This window comes from Rhinolophus sinicus, linkage group LG05 (genome assembly GCF_036562045.2).
Source record: "Rhinolophus sinicus isolate RSC01 linkage group LG05, ASM3656204v1, whole genome shotgun sequence".
NCBI classification, from domain to species: Eukaryota; Metazoa; Chordata; class Mammalia; order Chiroptera; family Rhinolophidae; genus Rhinolophus; species Rhinolophus sinicus.
The window spans coordinates 167290348-167309337 of NC_133755.1; the positions used below are offsets into that span (position 1 = coordinate 167290348).

The window sequence follows — 18990 nt, forward strand, 5'->3', positions numbered from 1 at the left end:
TGGTTTGAAATGCCAAAATATATCCAACATAAGTGGATATGTTCATAAGAAAAGCAAATGAAGTTTAGAAATCTAAGATCCCATAGTAACCAGGATGAAAAAAGAAGTTATTGGCCACTGGTTTCTAGAAGAGTCATATTATAAAATGTTAATACTTCAGGAATGTTTTATTTAATGTTATATTGTTGTGACAACAAAAATATAAAAGGGGAGGGATAAAGATCTCAATTTTCAAAGGGGAATGGAGATAAGATGCATTCAGAAGAAAAAGGACTACTGTATATATGAAACTTTTTTTGAATAAACCTAATGGTAACCACACACACACACAAAATCCAAAACTGAGACACATGACATTAAAAAAAAAGAGAGAGGAATAAAAAATCACAACATAAACTAAAATAACACAGAGAAACACAGGGAAAAGAAACAAGTCACAGAGCCACCAGAAAACAAAATATAAAATGGCTATAGGAAATCCTCATACATCAATAATCACCCTAAATGTAAATCTAAACTCACCAATAATAAGTCACAGAATAGCAGACTGGAGAAACAAAAAACAAAAAACATATGCTGCCTTCAGGAGACATATCTCAGCTGCAAGGACAAATATAGACTCAAAAGTGAAAGGGTGGAAAATGATACTCCAAACCAATGGCATCCAGATAAAAATAGTTGTAGTCATACTTATATCTGACAAAATACATTTCAAAATAAAAAGTTAATGACACAAAGATGAACGTTTTTTTAATGATAAAGGGGACAGTTCATTAGAAGATATAACACTTTTCAATATATATGCACCCAGTCAGGGAGCACCTAAATATATAAAGCAACTACTAACAGAACTAAAGAGAAAAACTGGCAAAGGCACAATTATGGTAGGGGACTTAAATACTCCATTGACAGCTATGGATAGATCATCCAAACAGAGAGTAAATAAGGAACTATCAGCCTTAAATGACACATTAGGTCAAATGGACATTATCAACATATACAGATCTTTTCATCCCATAACACCAGATTATATATTGTTCTCCAGTGCACATGGAACATTCTCAAGGATAAACCATACACTGGGATACAAAACTAGCCTCAACAAATTTAATAACATTGAAATAATACCAAGCATATCTTTTTCCACAATGCTTTGAAATAGGAAAAAGACAAAGGGAAAAACCGCACATATGCAGAGGTTAAAAAAACATGCTACTAAAGAATGACTGGGTCAAAAAAGAAAAACAGAGATCAAAACGTACATAGAGTCAAATGAGAATGACAATATGACATAGCAAAACCTTTGGAATGCAGCAAAAGTGGTAATAAGAAAGAATTTTATATCATTATAGGCCTATCTCAAGAAACAAGATAAATCACAAATAAACAACCTAATGTTACATCTTAAAGAACTAGAAAAAGGAGAATAAGTGAAACCCAAGGTCAGTAGAATTTAGGAAATAATAAAAATTAGAGCAGTATTAAATGAAATAGAGAACAAAGACAATGGAAAAAAATTAATGCAACAAAGAGCTGGTTCTTTGAAAAAATTAATAAAATTGAAAAACTTCTGGCTAGACTCACTAAGGAAAAAATAGAAAAGACTCAAAATCATAAATGAAAAAGGAAAAGTTACAAGTCACACTACAGAAATACAAAGGATCATATAAGAATACTATGAAAGACAATCTGCCACCAAATTCAACAATCTAGAAGAAATGGACGAGTTCTTAGAAACAGTATGTAACTTTCCTAGACTGAATCACAAATAACTGAAACATATAAATAGACTGATCACCAGTAAGGAAATTGAAATAATCATCAAAAAGCTCCCCAAAAGTAAAAATTCAATACCATATGAATTATAAAGAATTCTACTAAACATTCAAAGAAGATTTAATACCTATGTTTCTCAAGCCCTTCCAAAAAATTGAATAAGAGGCACTAATTCCTAACTAATTTTATGAGACCAACATTACCCTAATACCAAAACCTGGCAAGGATAACACAAAATAAAGAAAATTATAGAGCAACATCTCTGATGAATATAGATGCAAAAATCCTAAATAAAATACTAGCAAATCAAATACAACAATACATTAAAAAGATAATACATCATGATCAAGTAGAGTTCATTCCAGGGGCACCAAAGATGGTTCAATATATGCAAATTGATCAATGCAATACACCATATAAACAAAATAAAGGATAGAAATTATACAATCATATCAATAGATGCAGAGAAAACATTTGACAAAAAACACCATCCATTTATGATTAAATAAAATGGGTATAGAAGGAAAGTACCTCAACAAAATAAACACCATGTATGACAAATCTTCAGCTAATATCAGTAGACAAGGGTAAAGGGGGTCAAATACATGGTGACAGAAGGAGATTTGACTTTGGGTGGTATGAACATACAATGTAATATACAGATGATGTATTATATAATTATACACTTCAAACCTACATAACTTTATTAACCAATGTCACACCAATAAATTTAATTAAATTTAAAAAGAGAAAAAAATCACACAAAAGATAAATTTTAAAAAATGATTAAAAAATTTCAAAACTTGGGAGGCATACAACTAAATGAAAACATTTATTAAAAATAAGAACAACAAAAATAAATGGTCTTAATTGTATTAGTTTTCTATTGCTGTTGTAGCAAATAACCACAAATGTAATAACTTAACACAAATTAATTTCTTACAGTTCTGGAGGGCACAAATTCTAAAATTAAGGTGTTGGCAGGACTGCATTCCTCCTGGAGGCTAGAGGAGAATCTATTTCTGTTTTCAGATTCTAGGACCATCTCACTCCTTGATATGTGACTCTCCCCAAATTCAAGGCCAGCAGCATAACAACTTCAAATCTCTCTGTCTCTCCTTTTCTCCCTCCATCTCTCTCTTCTCTGTCTCCGTCACCTCATCTCCTTCTTGTATTCTTCCTCTTCTATCTGCCTTTTTCCTTAACAAGGGTTCTTATGATTCCATTGAGCACAGCTGAATAATTCGGGATCACGTTCCTATCCCTAGATCCTTAACTTAATTGCACCTGCAAAGGCCTCGTAAGGTAAGATAGTCATAGGTTTCAAAGATTAGGACATAGACATCTTTGGAGGTCCATTAGGCTGTCTACCACAATTGGTATGAACAGCAGGGATCTATAGCATATTAATGTGGAGTTCTCTCACTAACCCCACGGTCTGTATCATGGTAACCATGAAGTCCAGCCACCCTGCAGCCACTGCTAGAAGGGGTTTACCTGATTTGAGGTTCCATGGGAAAGTTCTCTGCCCATCGGCATTGTTACAAGTTGTAGTGAACTTCGTGGTAAACAATTGGGGATGGCCAACATCACAGTTGCATGACCATGGTACTGATCAGGGCAAGCAGCAAATCAGACAAAAATTGAACAGGTTAGATCTGGGTAACAAAACAACTATGGTGATTTCAACCTAAAATCAAGAACAAGGCAGGCTCTCCACTCTAACCACTTATATTCAAAATTTTAAAGGAGGTTGTACCAGTTCAATCAAGAAAAAGAAAGAAAACACATACATATAAGAAAGGAAGAAGTAAAATTCTATTCTCACACAAATTGATCCAGTATACTGCGTAAACCCTAAGGGATCAGTGAAAAAGAACCAAGAATATCATCTAGAACTAATAGGTGAGTTCAGTGAGATAACACGATACAAGATTAATATACAAAAAATAATTTTATTTGTATATATTATCAGTGACTAATCAAAAAATAAGACAGTTTCATTCACCATAGCATCATTAATAAATGTATGTAAATAAATTTAACAACGTAAATCTCGTATACCAAAAACTACAAATCATCACTGAAAGAAATTTTGAAAGATCTAAGTAAAGGGAGAGGTAGTCCAAGCTTTGACCTAGAAGACTCAATATAGTAATATAGTAATTCTCTCCAAATTTATACATAAATTCAGTATAATCACTAGAATTTGATAAGCTGACCCTAAAATTTATACAGAAATGCGAAAGGTCCAAAATGACCAAAACAATGTTGATAAAGAGCCAGGGGGAGGATTTTTACTTTGTGATTTCAGTATTTATTATGGAACTAACAATAATCAAAACACTGTGATTTGATAATTTCTTTAAGGGTTAAACACAATTTTACCATTCCTACCTGCATGAAATGTTCAAGAAAGGCAAATCTGTAGAAACATAAAGCAGATTGATGGTTGCCTGTGGCTTGTGGTAGAAATGGAGAATTAATATAAAAGATCACAAAAGATTTTACTTGGATAATGGAAATGTTTTGAAACTGGATTTTGGTGCTGGTTGCAGAACCCTGTAAATTTACTGAAAAGTATTAGATTATACTCTTTAAATGGGAAAATTTTATGATCTGTAAATTATGTTTTAGTAATTTTTTGAAAAGATTAAATGGTCCAAAAAGACGGAATATTATTCAGCCATAAAAAATAACGAAATTTTTATCATTTTTAACAACATAGATGGACTTAAAAGGTATTGTGCTAAGTGAAATAATTCAGACAAAGACAAATATTGTATGTTTTCACTTATATGTGGAATCTGAAAAACAAAACAGAAATAGACTCATAACTACAGAGAATATACTGATGGTTGCCAGAGGGGATGGGGGTAGGGAGATGGGTGAAAAAGGTGAAGGGATTAAGGGGTACAAACTTCTAGTTACAAAATAAGTCACAGGGATGTAATGTACAGTATAGGGAATACAGTCAGTAATATTGTAATAACTATGTATGATGATAGATGGTTACTAGACTTATTATGATCACTTCATAAGGTATATAAATGTTGAATTACTAGATATTATATCTAAAACAAATATAATATTGTATGTCAACTATAATTTAAACATAAATAAATCATTTTTAAAATGCTCTGGAAAGGCTGAATGGTTTATATGGGTCTGTGGAATAAAAAGCTCCTGTTTATTTGATCTTCAGTGTTTATCTATTATATATTGCCTACTCCACTAGACTAAACAGTTCTTGAAGGTTGCATATTGTGTCTTCAACATTTTTATATCCCACCCCATAGTGCATAGTACAGCTTTAACACATAGACCAAGCTCTTTAAATATGGGGTCATTTAACTTGTTTGTAATGAAGTTTCGTAACTTAAAGAATGACTTATTTTTTTAAATCTCCACCTTCATTCAATTATAATTAGAAGAATGTTTTGTTACTCTTTTTATAGACTATATTCATTTTGTCATCTCCTTCATTTAACTAGAAGATAAATATAAAATATAGTTATATTTTATAAAGTCATATTACATCACATTAAAATCATATTAAATAAGGCAAGTCCAATCAATGGTGTTTTCTAACAGAAAATATTGTTTTCAACTAAAATGATATATAAGTCATTTAGTTAATCATTGTTGATATTTTTTTGAAAGCTTAGGACTTCGTTTTTTTTAAAACAGGGCCTCGTTCACGATCCCCGACAATTTTGGAAATGTCTCCACAACTTATTCGAAAAGAGTTAGAATGTGTAGACTTAACTCAATACTTGCGGTAAGTTTTAATAAACATGATTAATGTAGACATCTATGTGCATAGAATTTTGCATACATTGCTAATCGCAGTTGCTAAACAACTGAAAATTTGAAATGACCCACTTATTTTCAATATATTTAAATTTTTAGAAGTACATGATTTTACATCTCAAATTTAGCAAATGTTTCATTAAGTCAATCAGAAAAGCATTTAAATATTTTTCTGTAAAGATTTCATCTGCATCCTGATTAAGCTGAGTTGAGTTACAGAAAACTCTCACTGTAACTGCTGCCGTTATTTAATTAGATTCAATTTTCTTAAGAACTAGCCAATAAAATTAATAGAGAGATAGTTACTCAAGCATATTTATAAGTTTGGAAACATTTTCAAAATTATGTAGCCACATAAATTAAAAAGGAAGACCTATAAAAAAGGCTTACAGTTTCGAACACCAATTCCACAAACATCTCATCAAATGTTGCATCTAATTTTACTGATATTTTTCTAAAAGAATTTTCTAAAATATCATTGATTCAATGGATGGAGCATAGGCCACCTAAAAATAATGGTTTCTTATTTCCATTCCTAACATTTTATTTGATTCAGACCACCTCACTGTTGATATGATTTTAAATTATTTGAGTTCAAACATTCATTCCAGAGTTCCCAAATGATTTATGTTCTCTTTTGATGTTTCTGTATCAAGGAAAACAAACACCGAGCCTCTGCTGCTAACAGAGGAACTGAATCAGCATCAATTAATGCAAAAGGCAGAGGAGGTTCATCAGTTTCGACAGCGTAGGAACAGACTCCTTAGCATTCGAGGCATTGAACAAGAAGAACGATTCAAATTAAAACATGGAGTCCTGAATATGTATGGGGAAATGCGGGTGAGTCTAAAAGTGCATACATGAATCACAGTTGACAAATTTGTTCGTAATAGAAAAAAGATATCATAGAATCATATAGTACCCGGGTAGAAAGACGCCTTAGAAACAGTTAGTTCTTAACTTCTCAGAAAAGATGGCAAAATGATTATACACATTTAATTTCACTTACTCCATAAAATCCCTCTAAAATGCAGTATCAGGAAGCTATCCACAAAATGGGAAGAATGGGAGAGAAGACGACAACAAATATTTGGGACGTTGGAAAATAGCTGGATCAAGATCATATTAACAGACTTGAGGCAACCAAAACCTACGCTGGCAGCAGAAAACCTCTTCAGAACCAACCCAGTTTGCTCCACAGAATCCCCAAAAGGCTCAGAAATTGGTGGCACTGGCCACGTTAAGACGGGAAGTGAAGTGGAAGGAAGATGAACTCTTTGGGTTATTTGGTTTAAAGCTATTTAAGAAACAGTCAGAATGGTACATCCCCACCTCAGCTTTTTATAGGCTAGTGACTGCCGCTCCTCCACCCAGGAGAAGACTAGAGGGCTTTAGTGAGACATGATTCAAATACAAACAAACAAAGTTTTTTGTAGTGTGAAAGCTTAATTAAAAATGAAAGTATCTCACTAGAAATGGGAGATTCAATAAATAAATATGGATGACTTCCACTATAGAGGGTGAGGATTTTATTTTTTTCCTCCCACTTCCCTGCAACACACACACACACACACACACACACACACACACTCCCGAAGACACTGATGGCTACCGGACTTCCTAAACATTTTTGCCACAGTGATGTTAGGTGTTCCATGTAATTCCCAGGGCAGGGGCCGATCTAAGGAGTATGCCTATTTGACATCTCTTCTTGTTTGTCTAACAGGTACCTCAAACTGAACCTCTCCAAATCCAAACTCTAAAATTCTTGCCCTGTGTCTCATTCAGCACAAACGTGTCACTCCACCAGCATTCTCTATCCCAGTCAAGGGCAATGGCAATGTTTCAGCTGCTCAGAGCAGAGACCTTGGCGACATGCCTGATTTCTCTCACTCCACACAATCCATCAGCAAAAGTTGTCAGCATTACCTTGAAAAATATCCAAAATTTATCCTCTTTTCATTCCCTCTAGCCCTACCACTCTAGTCCAAACTGTCATTGTTTTCCATTTGGAATACTGCTGCAGCCTCCTGACTCATGTCACTGCTTCCATTTTTGCTCTTTTACAATGTAGTTAGTCTCTGCTGAGCAGCCAAAATGATTGTATCAATCAGGACACACTTTTTATGCTGTGGTGACAAACAGACTCTATGTCTCAGTGGCTTAAGACAGGGGTTGACAAACTTGTTTTCTGTAAATGTCTAGATAATAAATATTTTTGCCTTTGCAGGCCATATGTTGCAGCTACTCATCTCTGTCATTGTTAACACAAAAATCAGTCAAAAATAATACCTAAAGTGTTTCAATAAAACTTTATTTAGAAAAACAAGCATTGAGCCAAATTTGTTCCACCGCTGTAGTTACCAACCCCTGGATTAAGACAATAAAAGAGTATTTCTCTTCCAGCTACATGTGCAGTGAAGCTCAGTAGAGGGTCCTTCTCATCATATTTACATTTTGTATTCACATTTCATTGGCCAAAGCAAGTCATATGGTCACATACACCTTCGATGAAAGAATCAACCTTGATTTTAATTTTAGCATCAATAACTGGGACAATAAGTTTCTATAGTTTAAGCCACCCAGTTTGTGACACTTGATTGCAGCAGGCCTAGCAGACTAATACAGAATACAATGCTACCATGTGCTTGGAGGAAAACTAGAAATATTTTATGAATTGCACTTTTGGTTAGCATAGTACTCCATAAAACGGAGAGTGAGATCATTTGACTCCTGTAATAGCTTCACATTTCACAAAGTCTTTGTCATCACATCTAGAGCTCTACTTAATCTAGCACCCACTTTCCTTCCTGATCTTTTTTCCTATCATTCTACCAGCTTTGATCCTTTTCTTTTCTCCACATTGACTGCCTTTCTGCTAATGGCCAGGCATGTCCCCACCTCTCGGCTTTTGACCTTGCTCCTACCTCTTCCTTGAACATCTTTCCCTCAGAAAGCCTAATGATTTCCATCTTCACTTCATGAGGTCTCTCAGGTATTGTCACTCCATTATAAAAATCTTCTCTAGCAACCCATTCAAAATCAGTGCCCTTAAAAATGTGTATATCCATGCCTGGGCCTTATTATTTTCTTCACTTGTTGGTTCAACATGGATGTGCATAGAGAGAGAGAGAGCCAAAAATATGTACACACATTTTAAGAAAGGAAAAAACTGTATTAAAATTGTAATACTCAATATACACTGATAAACAAAAGATGAACGCAAGTCACATTTGACTTCTGCAATTACAAGAGGTGGTCAAAGTGGTTACCATCAGCAAAATTTTAATACAGTTTTTTCCTTTCTTAAAATGTATATATATCCAAAAGATGCAGGGTATAGTTAAGTAATAATAGAACCAGAAAATGACCTTGGATTTAGCTACATATAGATTATTGGTATCCTTGATGAATACAGTTTTTTTTTTTTAATGGTAAGAATGAAAGCCAAGTTGACAATAACAAAGATAACCAATGGATTAGGTGATATTATTGGGAAGTTCTTCAAGTATAACTCAGATATATTTTGTCAGGGCTAGAATATGTGTGGTTAACTAGTAATTTATTGAGCACAGTTACTGTGAGAAACACACTGAGCTGTATATTTTATATAGATTATATTTGAACTCATTTAAAGCATATAGTCGCTTTGCCAAAATTTCTGCCTATTTCTTTTTTCACCTTTCTCTTCATTTTTCTCAAACTGATTCTTTATTTACCATTCCGTTAAAATCTCATGTACCCTTTGTTGCTATCTCATGTTGTATGTATTGATAAACATTTGAGACCATAAGATAATTTCTATCTCTCTTCAGCAATTTCCCTCTTTAATCTACTGGCATAAGGAAAGAATAAAGGGCTTGCTTTTTTTTTTTTTTTTTTTTCCCTGGGACCATAAGTCTTTATCAGTGAACCTTATTTTCTTGGGGTTTTGTTCGGAATAGGACTCTTTAGATGAAGCCCGACAGAAGATCTTCAATATACGGGAAGAATATAGAAACAAGTTGCTGGAAGCTGAGCGCATAAGGTTGGAGGCTCTGGCTGCTGAGGAAGCAGCACTCCGGGCGGAGCCAGAAAAGAAGACACTGGCTCCTGACAAAGAGAAAAAAAAGAAAGAAAAGAAAAAGTAACCAGGAGAGGCCCAATACTACCTTTCTTCTTCTGAAGAAGCACCTATTTTTACATATAACTTTGCTGATAAAAATAAGGTCTTGGCCAATTAAAAACAGAATATTTCCTACCTTAGAAATAGTTTCTGCATTTTAATGTTAATTTGTTAGTTTTTCTCAGAAAGGTATAATTTGAATCCATTAGAGTTTACACTTTGCTAATTTTAATTTAAAAATGTCTCAAAATATTTAGAATGTAATAAAACGCATATGTCTCACTGTGAATTGCTGTATTATTAATGTTAAGACAAGATCATAATGAGCCAATAGAATTGCCTTTGAAAAATTCAATGAGAAAAATAGCTATTGTTCTTGGATAAAATTTTGTCTCCAACTTTAAAGACAATATATTTTTTAAAGTATACTCCAGATGTGCTTTACTTTTTTCTTTGTTTTGTTTTTGTTTAAGCTGAATGTCAATAAACCTCCCTCATTGGGCAAGAACTATTGTGGGTTAAGCCCACCCAGTGTTAAAACTCTGAATCACAACAATGAGTAAAGGTAACCCAAGCATAAAGAATGTGATCACAGACACATCTGTTGTCATGTGTATCCACATCGTATTTTTTGTAAGACTGAGAACATGTTCTCGTATGCTAGGTTTAGAAAAATACAGTGAGTGTATTAACTGAAGCACATAGTAGAAAGTTGAATTTCCCAAAAGCACACTTCCAACTCATGACTTCCTCAGATGAAAAATTCCCATCCTGTTGTTTAACTAGCAAAGCTGTTTCATTTTGATAGGTGATTTTACTTTTCACATTCATTTAAATTTGTATTATTAGAAAATTCTTTACACACACACACACACACACACACACACACATATAATTTTATTTAAGTAAATATGCAAACACATGCATGTTTTCCTCTATTACTGTTTGCCTACACTTTCCTTCACAGCTTTATGATCTCCCAGCCCTCCAAAATAATACATTGTAATAACCTGGTATGAATGTTTCCATATTTTTCTCTTATAAATACATTAATATTTTATATTATCGCTTATTTCACAAAATGTCATTTTATTGTGCATACTTCACTAGTTTTTGAAAAATTTTTCTCACCAAATAATACAAAATCTGAGTCAAAAGTAATTCATTCTTGTTAATTGTTATGTAGTGTTTCATGGTACAAATATATCATAATTTATTCAGCTAATTCTCCATTGATGAATATTTACTTTGTTTCTAGATTTTTGCCACACACGCTATCTAGTTGAAAATGTGTGTGTGTGTGTGTGTGTGTGTCTGTGTGTGTGTGTATCAGAATATTCAACTACTAATACTGGTATTATATAGTCTCTTTAAGTTAGATAAAATTCAGCTGCAAAACTCTGGTTCCTATGTACATTATATACAGGTATCCCCACTTTCTGAAAGTTCAAGTTACACCATTTCACTTTTTACAAAAACAATACACATATGATACAATATTACTCAGCCATAAGAGAAGGAAATCTTGTCATTTGTTAAAATGTAAACTTTGGAGGGCATTATGCTAAGTGAAATCAGCTAGACACATTAAGACAAATACTGTAGTGATCTCACAGTATGTGGAAACTAAAACAGTCAAATGCAGACTGATTTACAAATGACTTGTAATTGTGACTCAAATATCTGGAATGGGGTTGCCATTGGTGATACATTTTCCAAAATGAACAACCCTTGGTAAGTTTTTAAAGATAACAATGTGTAGTCTTCCCTTATTGTGCACAATTGTTGCATTTCTGAAATATTCAGTGAACTTAAAAACTATGCAAAAATATTTTATTTTTATATATTTTACAAAGTTGGGTTCTTGAATTATTAACTTGCTTTTAGACTCTGTGAATCATGGGCCATTCAAATTATATGGCAGGTAAGATAATTCTTTGTTGCATTAGGGGATGATTACCATCCTCGTTCTTCATCCTCTAAATAGCAGTAATTCTCTTCCATTATTGGGACAACCCAAAATGCTCCCACACATTTCTTGGATATTCTCTAGAGGTGGCACTATCCCCACTGAGATCATCTCCATGTAGAACAGTAAAGATTGATGGGAAGCTAAAGATATCAATGTCTGTGGGTCATAGTTAATAAATAACTCTTTTAGAATACATAGCCTTAGGAATACCCTCCATTGTGTTCATTGAGTTAACCAGGGTGTATCTATAAAGCATGGTGTATGGCCTACCATTCAGTTTCTTTCTTCTTAGTCTCCTACCATTTACCTCCTTACACCCTCCCCCCAAGTACTTCAAGGACAACCCCTCATTTCACAGGGGCTCTTGTAAGGGAAGGAAAAATAAAACAAAAAAACAGTTTTCCTCTTCTGTGGTCCCAGACCTGCCTCTGAGTCAACATTAATAATCCCCAGGGTGCAACTCTGGTGATGATAAACATCATTATAAGAGCAATTCAATTCCTCAGTGCCTCCAACACCTCCACCGAAGAAAGGACTGTGGCAAAATCAAAGTGCCCACTAAAGTGTTTTTAACATAGAGAAGTCTTCTGTTAAATGAATCAGAAAATTGCTGACAACTTCAATAAACTTTGACTTCTACGTAGAAACCAAATTTTCAAAATCAAGTCAACAAAAACACTGACTTCTAGTCTCAGAGCTCCCTGTTATATATAGACTATTTGCACCCATAATAAATGTTCCATAACATGGTGAAGTAGAAAAACACTGTACTTGCATCCTTCTAAAATCACAACTAAATCCTACATTAAAATTACAACTAAATTACAGAATAATCAATCTGGAGAACTATCTGAAGTCCACCCAGACAGAAGTCCTATAACTAAAAATAGAAAGAAGAAGCCACATCAAGACTGGTAGCAGGGGGAGAGATATGGAATGAGCCTCCTCTGTGCGGCACTTGAAAATCAGGAGGGATATCTCAGCTGTGGAGGTTCCTCCTGGAGGAGCGAGGGACCACAGCCCCGCACTGGCCTCCCCACCCCAGAATACTGGTGCCAGAAAAAGGAGTCCCCATAATATTTGGCTATGAAAAACAGTAGTAATTCTACTGTCTGAGTGCGATAAAAGGTTGCCAGAAACCCAGACGTCCTCTTAAAAGGCCTGCACACAGACTTCCTCGCTCGCAGGCACTTACCTTGGGCTCCAGTCGAGGGACGGTAACTCGGGAGTGTCAGAGGCATATGAGGAGCTGACTGAGGTGTGTAGCTTCTTGGCAAGTGCTGGAAGACAGTCACCATTTTCCCTGTAAGGGGTCCTTCTCTAGTGCAGCCAGCAGGCAGACGCCATCTTTCTTTGGTTGAGCCCTCCCCCAACACGGCTAAATCTGAATCTGATTGGTCTGGTGAGCTCTGCTTCTCCACATTGCTGACTCACTGGGAACGTGCCCCACCTAACTCCCCCAACTTGGGAGACACTTTCTCTGCAAACAGCCAGCCCTGCCCCTGCCCACATTGCACTCTTTCTTGGAAAACTATCAGAGTCTGGCAGATCCCAAGCAGGCAGCGTTTGGCCTCTGTGTGCTCTGAGGCTTTTGCTTAATCACTCCAGGTTCAGCACTAGCACCAAAACAGAATTTACATTAACCTGGTGACTACAACTTTTCCTACTCTAGTGACTCCTTGAAACCCTGCCTCACCCAACTTGTGTACCACATGAGGCTCTATCAGTGGCTGAACCTTAAGGGAGTGGGCAGCTGGCAGCAGGCCTTGGGGTGTCCTGGCTTTTTGTGGAGCTACCCTAGGCCTGGTAGTAGTAGCAGCCATCCTGGATTCGTAGCGTGGCCTCTCCCTCACACCTCCATGTTAGCACAAGAAGCAAAAAACCACGGATTGTTTTGTAGCTCCTACCAGGTAGTCCCCTACTAGTCACAGGCAGTGGGTTATATACGCCTGCACCAGAGCCCCTCCTAGGAGGCCCCAGAACCAACATATCTTGATTCATGTCCAGGGATAATAAAATTATCACTTTCAAAAATAATATTTATCAGAAAAGAAACTAGAGGCAGTTCAAAAAAAACTATGATTTTGCACCAATCACAACAGTAGTTAGGTATTTTGTACGAAATTTTGCTTATATGTGGAATCTAAAGAACAAAATTAACAAACAAAACAGAAACAAACTCATAGATACAGAAAACATTTTGATGGTTGCCAGATAGGAGGGGGTTTGGGGTGTGGGTGAAAAAAGGGAAAGGGATTAAGAAGTACAAATTGGTTGTCACAAAGTAGTTATGGAGATGTAGTGTACAGCATAAGGAATATAGTCAATAAAATTGTAATAACTATGTATGGTGACAGAGTGGTACTATATTTGTTGGGGTAATAGATGGGAGGGGGTTGAGGGGCGGGCTGAAAAAGGTGAAGGGATTAAGAAGTACAAATTGGTAGCTACAAAATAGTCATGGGGATGTAAAGGAAAGCATAGGGAATATAGTAAATGATATGGTAACAACTATCTATAGTGCTAGGTGTGCACTAGACTAGTCAGGGGGATCACTTCTTAAATTATATAAATGTCTTAACACCATGCTGTGCACCTGAAATTAATATAAAATAATAAAATTATATTGAATGTCAACTGCAATTGAAAAATGGGGTAAAGGTGAAAGGGAATAAAAAGTCCAAATTTCCAGGTATAAAACAAATAAGTCATGGGGATATAATATACAGCACTGGGAATATAGTCAATAATATTGTGATAGCATAGCACGGTGTCAGATGGTTGCTGGACTTACCATGGTGGTCACTTCTTTAGGTATAGAAATGTTGAATAACTATGGTGTAGCCTTGAAATTAATATACTATTACATGTTATCTATATTTTAAATAAAAATGTTTTTTTCTAAATGTTACATAGTACTTCAATATGTTAATTCATATTTACCTGTATCTCTATTTCATTCAAAAGAAACCTTTGCATCTAGTACACATTGGAAAATAAAAAAGCGGAGAAGTGGAATTTGCCTCAGAAAACAAACTGTGTGCCCTCCACTCCCGACTCCTGGCTTGGGCCATGTTTATACCAGACAAATGAAAGTTTTCAATGACCTTCACAGAACATTTCTAAAATTAACATAATGAAGGAAATTTGTTTCAAGCTGTTGTTATAATATTTTTTTGTCTAATAAATTATAAAATAGATTTTGTTAATCTTAATTTAGATAAAATAGTTTCCAACCACAAGTGTGTTTTCAGGGACTAGCTTCATTACTTATTGAAAGCTTTGCATGTGCTTAGAACTTTTGGCTAAACCTGTGCTGGGTATGCGTACAAATGGCAGTGTCACCACACAGGATGATGTATTTTTGAACTAAATCTATACAACAAATCACTCTACCATATATATATAGAGAGAGAGAGACGTATATATAGACATATATATCCATAAGTTTAAACAATTCTAACTTTATTCAAATAAGCCAAACACTTTTAATACATGCTGTTAATTATAAAAATTCACTTATCTGTAAATCTAATCTGTAAATCCCTTTTCCATCCAGTATATAATATAATGACAATTTATTTTCAATATTTGTCAAACTTTTGATTTCAGAATCAACAATTCAGATAGCATATGGATGTCTTTCATTTTATTATAGATAGTTGATATATTTAGACAGATAAAAAGGAAACTAAGAAAAATGATATTTGCTTTTGTGGAAAAGATTCCAAATTAATGTGACATAGTAAAGACTTACTGGTTAATATTTAAATGGGTAAATAATATAAATCATGTTTATGGCTTATTGGTGAAATTAGGCTAAGTTGTTTAACATTTACAGACTTGAAAAGAGAATTTACATGCTGTTTCCACTGGGAAGATTAGTTTAGACTCAGGCAAATGGCCAAAATCATATTAAGGATAATAACTTCACCAAAGACCATCCCATTGATTAATAATAGTACAATACAAAGTTGTTGCTATGTATTTTTTCTTCAAGAAACTTTGATGTTTTCATGTATTTCTCTAGAAACATAGCCCATTTTTTAAAAATTCAGTTTCTTCTGGAATAGTATGTGCCCAAAGTCTGCATACTTTACAGTATGATGTGTGGAAAACAACCTTTGACAAGTAATGTAGTATTTTTCTAAGGACCATCATTTCCATAGCAAATCATCTGAAGTCACTGAACTGTTAAAATAAGATTCCATGAAAATAGTTTTTAGCATAGTCAACTGGAATTCAAAAGATGCTTTCAAATTCATGATTCATATTTGTTCTTCCTTTTTTATTTATCAACATTTAAATCATCCCTGGCTCTATAAAGACAAAGAGAAAAAAAGCAGTGGAAAATCCAAAGTGTTCAATATATAGTTTGCAGGTATGATAAAAAAAAAAAAAAATCCTGAAAGATAGTTAAAATTCCTCATGAGCTGCTCATATATCATTTTCAGATTTCAATAACCTTAAGTAATCTGGATACTTAAAATTTGGCTGTTAAGTTTTATTTCTTCAGTTGTGACATTACTTACTGTTTAACTATTTTGTCATTTTGCAAGGACTATGTGATAATTGTCACATATTGTACATTTTAATTACTCACAGATCACAACACAAAACCTCACAGAGTAGTCTCTCAGTAGATTACAGTTGAATAAACTACACCATTTGTATTATTTGGGCTATTAGGCTGATGTTAAAATGGGTCTACAACAAAGCTTATGACAATTTTCAAAAATGTGTCAGACTGGCCTTCAAGTGAAAATATTGAAAAATACAGTCTACAGAGCTTAAACAAACAAACAAACAAACAAACAAAAAATAAAACAAAAAACAAAACAAAACAAGAAACAGATTCACACCCTTAAGAGACTGTGATAACACCAGATGGCAGGTTGTTAACAATGAGATTTTGCAGTGTTCACAGAAGACGTGTATCATAGTCTAGTCAAGACAGCTTCATTTTCCAAATAGATCTTAATTTATACACCCATTACAGCAACCAGAGAGCTCCTATTCATGCAGCTAAAGTGAGAATGTTACCAACTTGTGGCAGTATATACCTTTTACTGATGTCTTTAGCCAGAATAACATCCTTTTGTTTTTTGCTCACTTCCCCCACCCAAACACGATATGCAAATGTGGATCAGAGGATAATCAATGAACACTCATTCTGAAAGGAGAACAGGAGACATACTCATCGCTGCTTCATAGCAATTCTGAAATCCCTCAGGATAGACAGTGTGAAGGCTCCACCAAGAGTGGGAAGGTCCTTGATCAGGGATGATTTTGTGCTGTAGGAAGACCGCTCTGTTCAGTTGATCTCCATGGCCCTTGGTTTTATCTTCTGAGGAGTTCTCCTTCTCTGTTATACTCTTTGCCTACACCTGAAGTGGCAGTTTTAAAGTATATCATTCTTGGAGGTAGACTGGTGTTTGTATCCTGGTTCCTCAAAATTCATACAGGTATGTTGTATATAGACATAAACTAATAAGAAGAGAATAAATGTCACCATAATAGAAATATCAAAAGCAGTTAAAATAAGCGATAGCAGTAGTTTCCATTCTTATGCTCCCAGAAGTCTGTGGATACCGCAATGGACATTGCTTGTTTTGCCTGGCCTGAATCCCCCACTACGTTTTTGGTAGCAGCAACAAATAAGCTGAAGCTGAGCCGTTCTGAACACCTCAAAGAGACTGTCCATTATGTGATTATCTGCTAGTTCACTTGCTGTTCTTTATAGTCTGAGTTTTTCTTCAACTCTATGAGTTACTCAAATACATCTCCAATGACTTTTTCTTAAGTTTGTCAGTTTGTTTGTTAAATTTAACCAAAGAATCATAATTGGTACACTCAAACCTCATTTTGGATTCTACTTACTGAATTAGTTCCGATCTGAGGAATTCTGAAATTTAGAAGGGACACTTTATAAGGTCTCATAGAAAATTATCCACACTACAGGTATGGGACCTGGGGGTTTTGCGTGGGCTTTAGGTGACACCTGAGCATTCTGGGGAAAACAAACAAACAAAAATATATATATATGTGTGTGTGTGTGTGTGTGTGTGTGTGTGTGATCTTTTGGAAAAATTGGTATCTTCAATTAGATTACTAAAGGAGTCTGTAACCCATAAAAGTCTAATAACTACTGCTCTAGAAATTTATTTTCAGTTTTCAATTACCATAAGGGATAGTAAAATGGTAAAATATTTTCTTTTAGTACAAATTATTATTTTTTTCCTTTGGAGAATGGCTTGATACCTAATCAACTTGGAGAAATTTACTTGGAAATATAGCTACTAGATATTACAATGTATCTGCAAAAGATTACATGAAATTTATTTCTCAGGATGTACTTAAATATAATGTAAATTATTTGGTTTAGATATGTCCTCTTTAAAAAGATAGAGTTGGACATCTTGTGAATTTTGAATCTTTTCCAATCCTATGTTTTTAAGATTCTGTCTCTTGGGGGAAAATATAGAATGGCATCTAAATACAAAATATTGTGCCATCAGAGCTCTGGGCCAGCAATTAAGAATGAAGTAAGATCAAAGAGATTTAACTGGAGGTGTACAGTTGAGAAGTAAAGGTGGAGACTCTTCAGAAGAACTACCACGTGGGACGGTCAAGGACCAAGGTGTGTACAGATCCATTGGCAGAGTTATTACCTCATCCAAATGTTGTACTTGGAAATATCAACATGATTTTATGATTCGGCAAGCAGATCTCTTTATTTTCATAAAAGTATTAAACAGATTCAAAAACAATGGCAAGGAAAATAAGGTGGTTCCAATTAGGGAGAAAAACAGAGTGCTGATTCAAATACACAGGTTTTGGTGGTGGTGTAACTCTTGTGGGATGACTAACTGAAAGGTGTTTCATCTCCAGGCAGCTCCATACAGCTCAGCATCCATCTCGGGGCACACAGCCATCCTGTTCCACTAGTTAAAGACAGAATGTGAAGAATGACATGTGATTTACTCCGCCGAGGGGATGTGGAAGGCCAGTATACTTATTCAAATTGGAATTTAGCCTATGCCCTATTTTTGTCAAAGGAAAAAAAAGTTTAAGCATTTCAGTAAAGCACAGAACACTGGTTAATTGGGGGTGTGGCACACATTTTACAGGCTCTGAAATTTCTGTTCAATTCTGCATAAAGAATCATGTGTTATTCTTATTATACCAGTATAGTTTTGTTCAAATAAGCTTATCCATTTGTTTTTGGATTTGTTATATATGTATATATATATCCCGTGTATGTATATGTGTATATATATGTGTGTGTGTGTGTATATATATATATATATATATATATTTTTTT

General features: G+C 34.6%; 1 protein-coding gene and 1 long non-coding RNA gene across 4 annotated transcripts in view; one reads left to right on the top strand and one right to left on the bottom strand.

Annotated features, from left to right (window-relative positions):
* Positions 1–10122, top strand: part of ADGB (androglobin) — a 140820-nt gene extending 130698 nt beyond the window's left edge. Inside the window, exons 34-36 of the mRNA XM_074333688.1 lie at positions 5467–5557; positions 6246–6429; positions 9534–10122. Coding sequence (XP_074189789.1) covers positions 5467–5557; positions 6246–6429; positions 9534–9719 — 461 coding nt within the window. The 3' untranslated portion in view covers positions 9720–10122. The remainder of the gene's footprint in view (positions 1–5466; positions 5558–6245; positions 6430–9533) is intronic.
* Positions 10123–15135: 5013 nt separating this feature from the next.
* Positions 15136–18990, bottom strand: part of LOC109455413 (uncharacterized) — a 264779-nt gene continuing 260924 nt past the window's right edge. For all 3 annotated transcript variants that reach the window (XR_012496794.1, XR_012496793.1, XR_012496792.1), the window contains one exon: positions 15136–18610. This is a non-coding gene — a long non-coding RNA (uncharacterized LOC109455413). The remainder of the gene's footprint in view (positions 18611–18990) is intronic.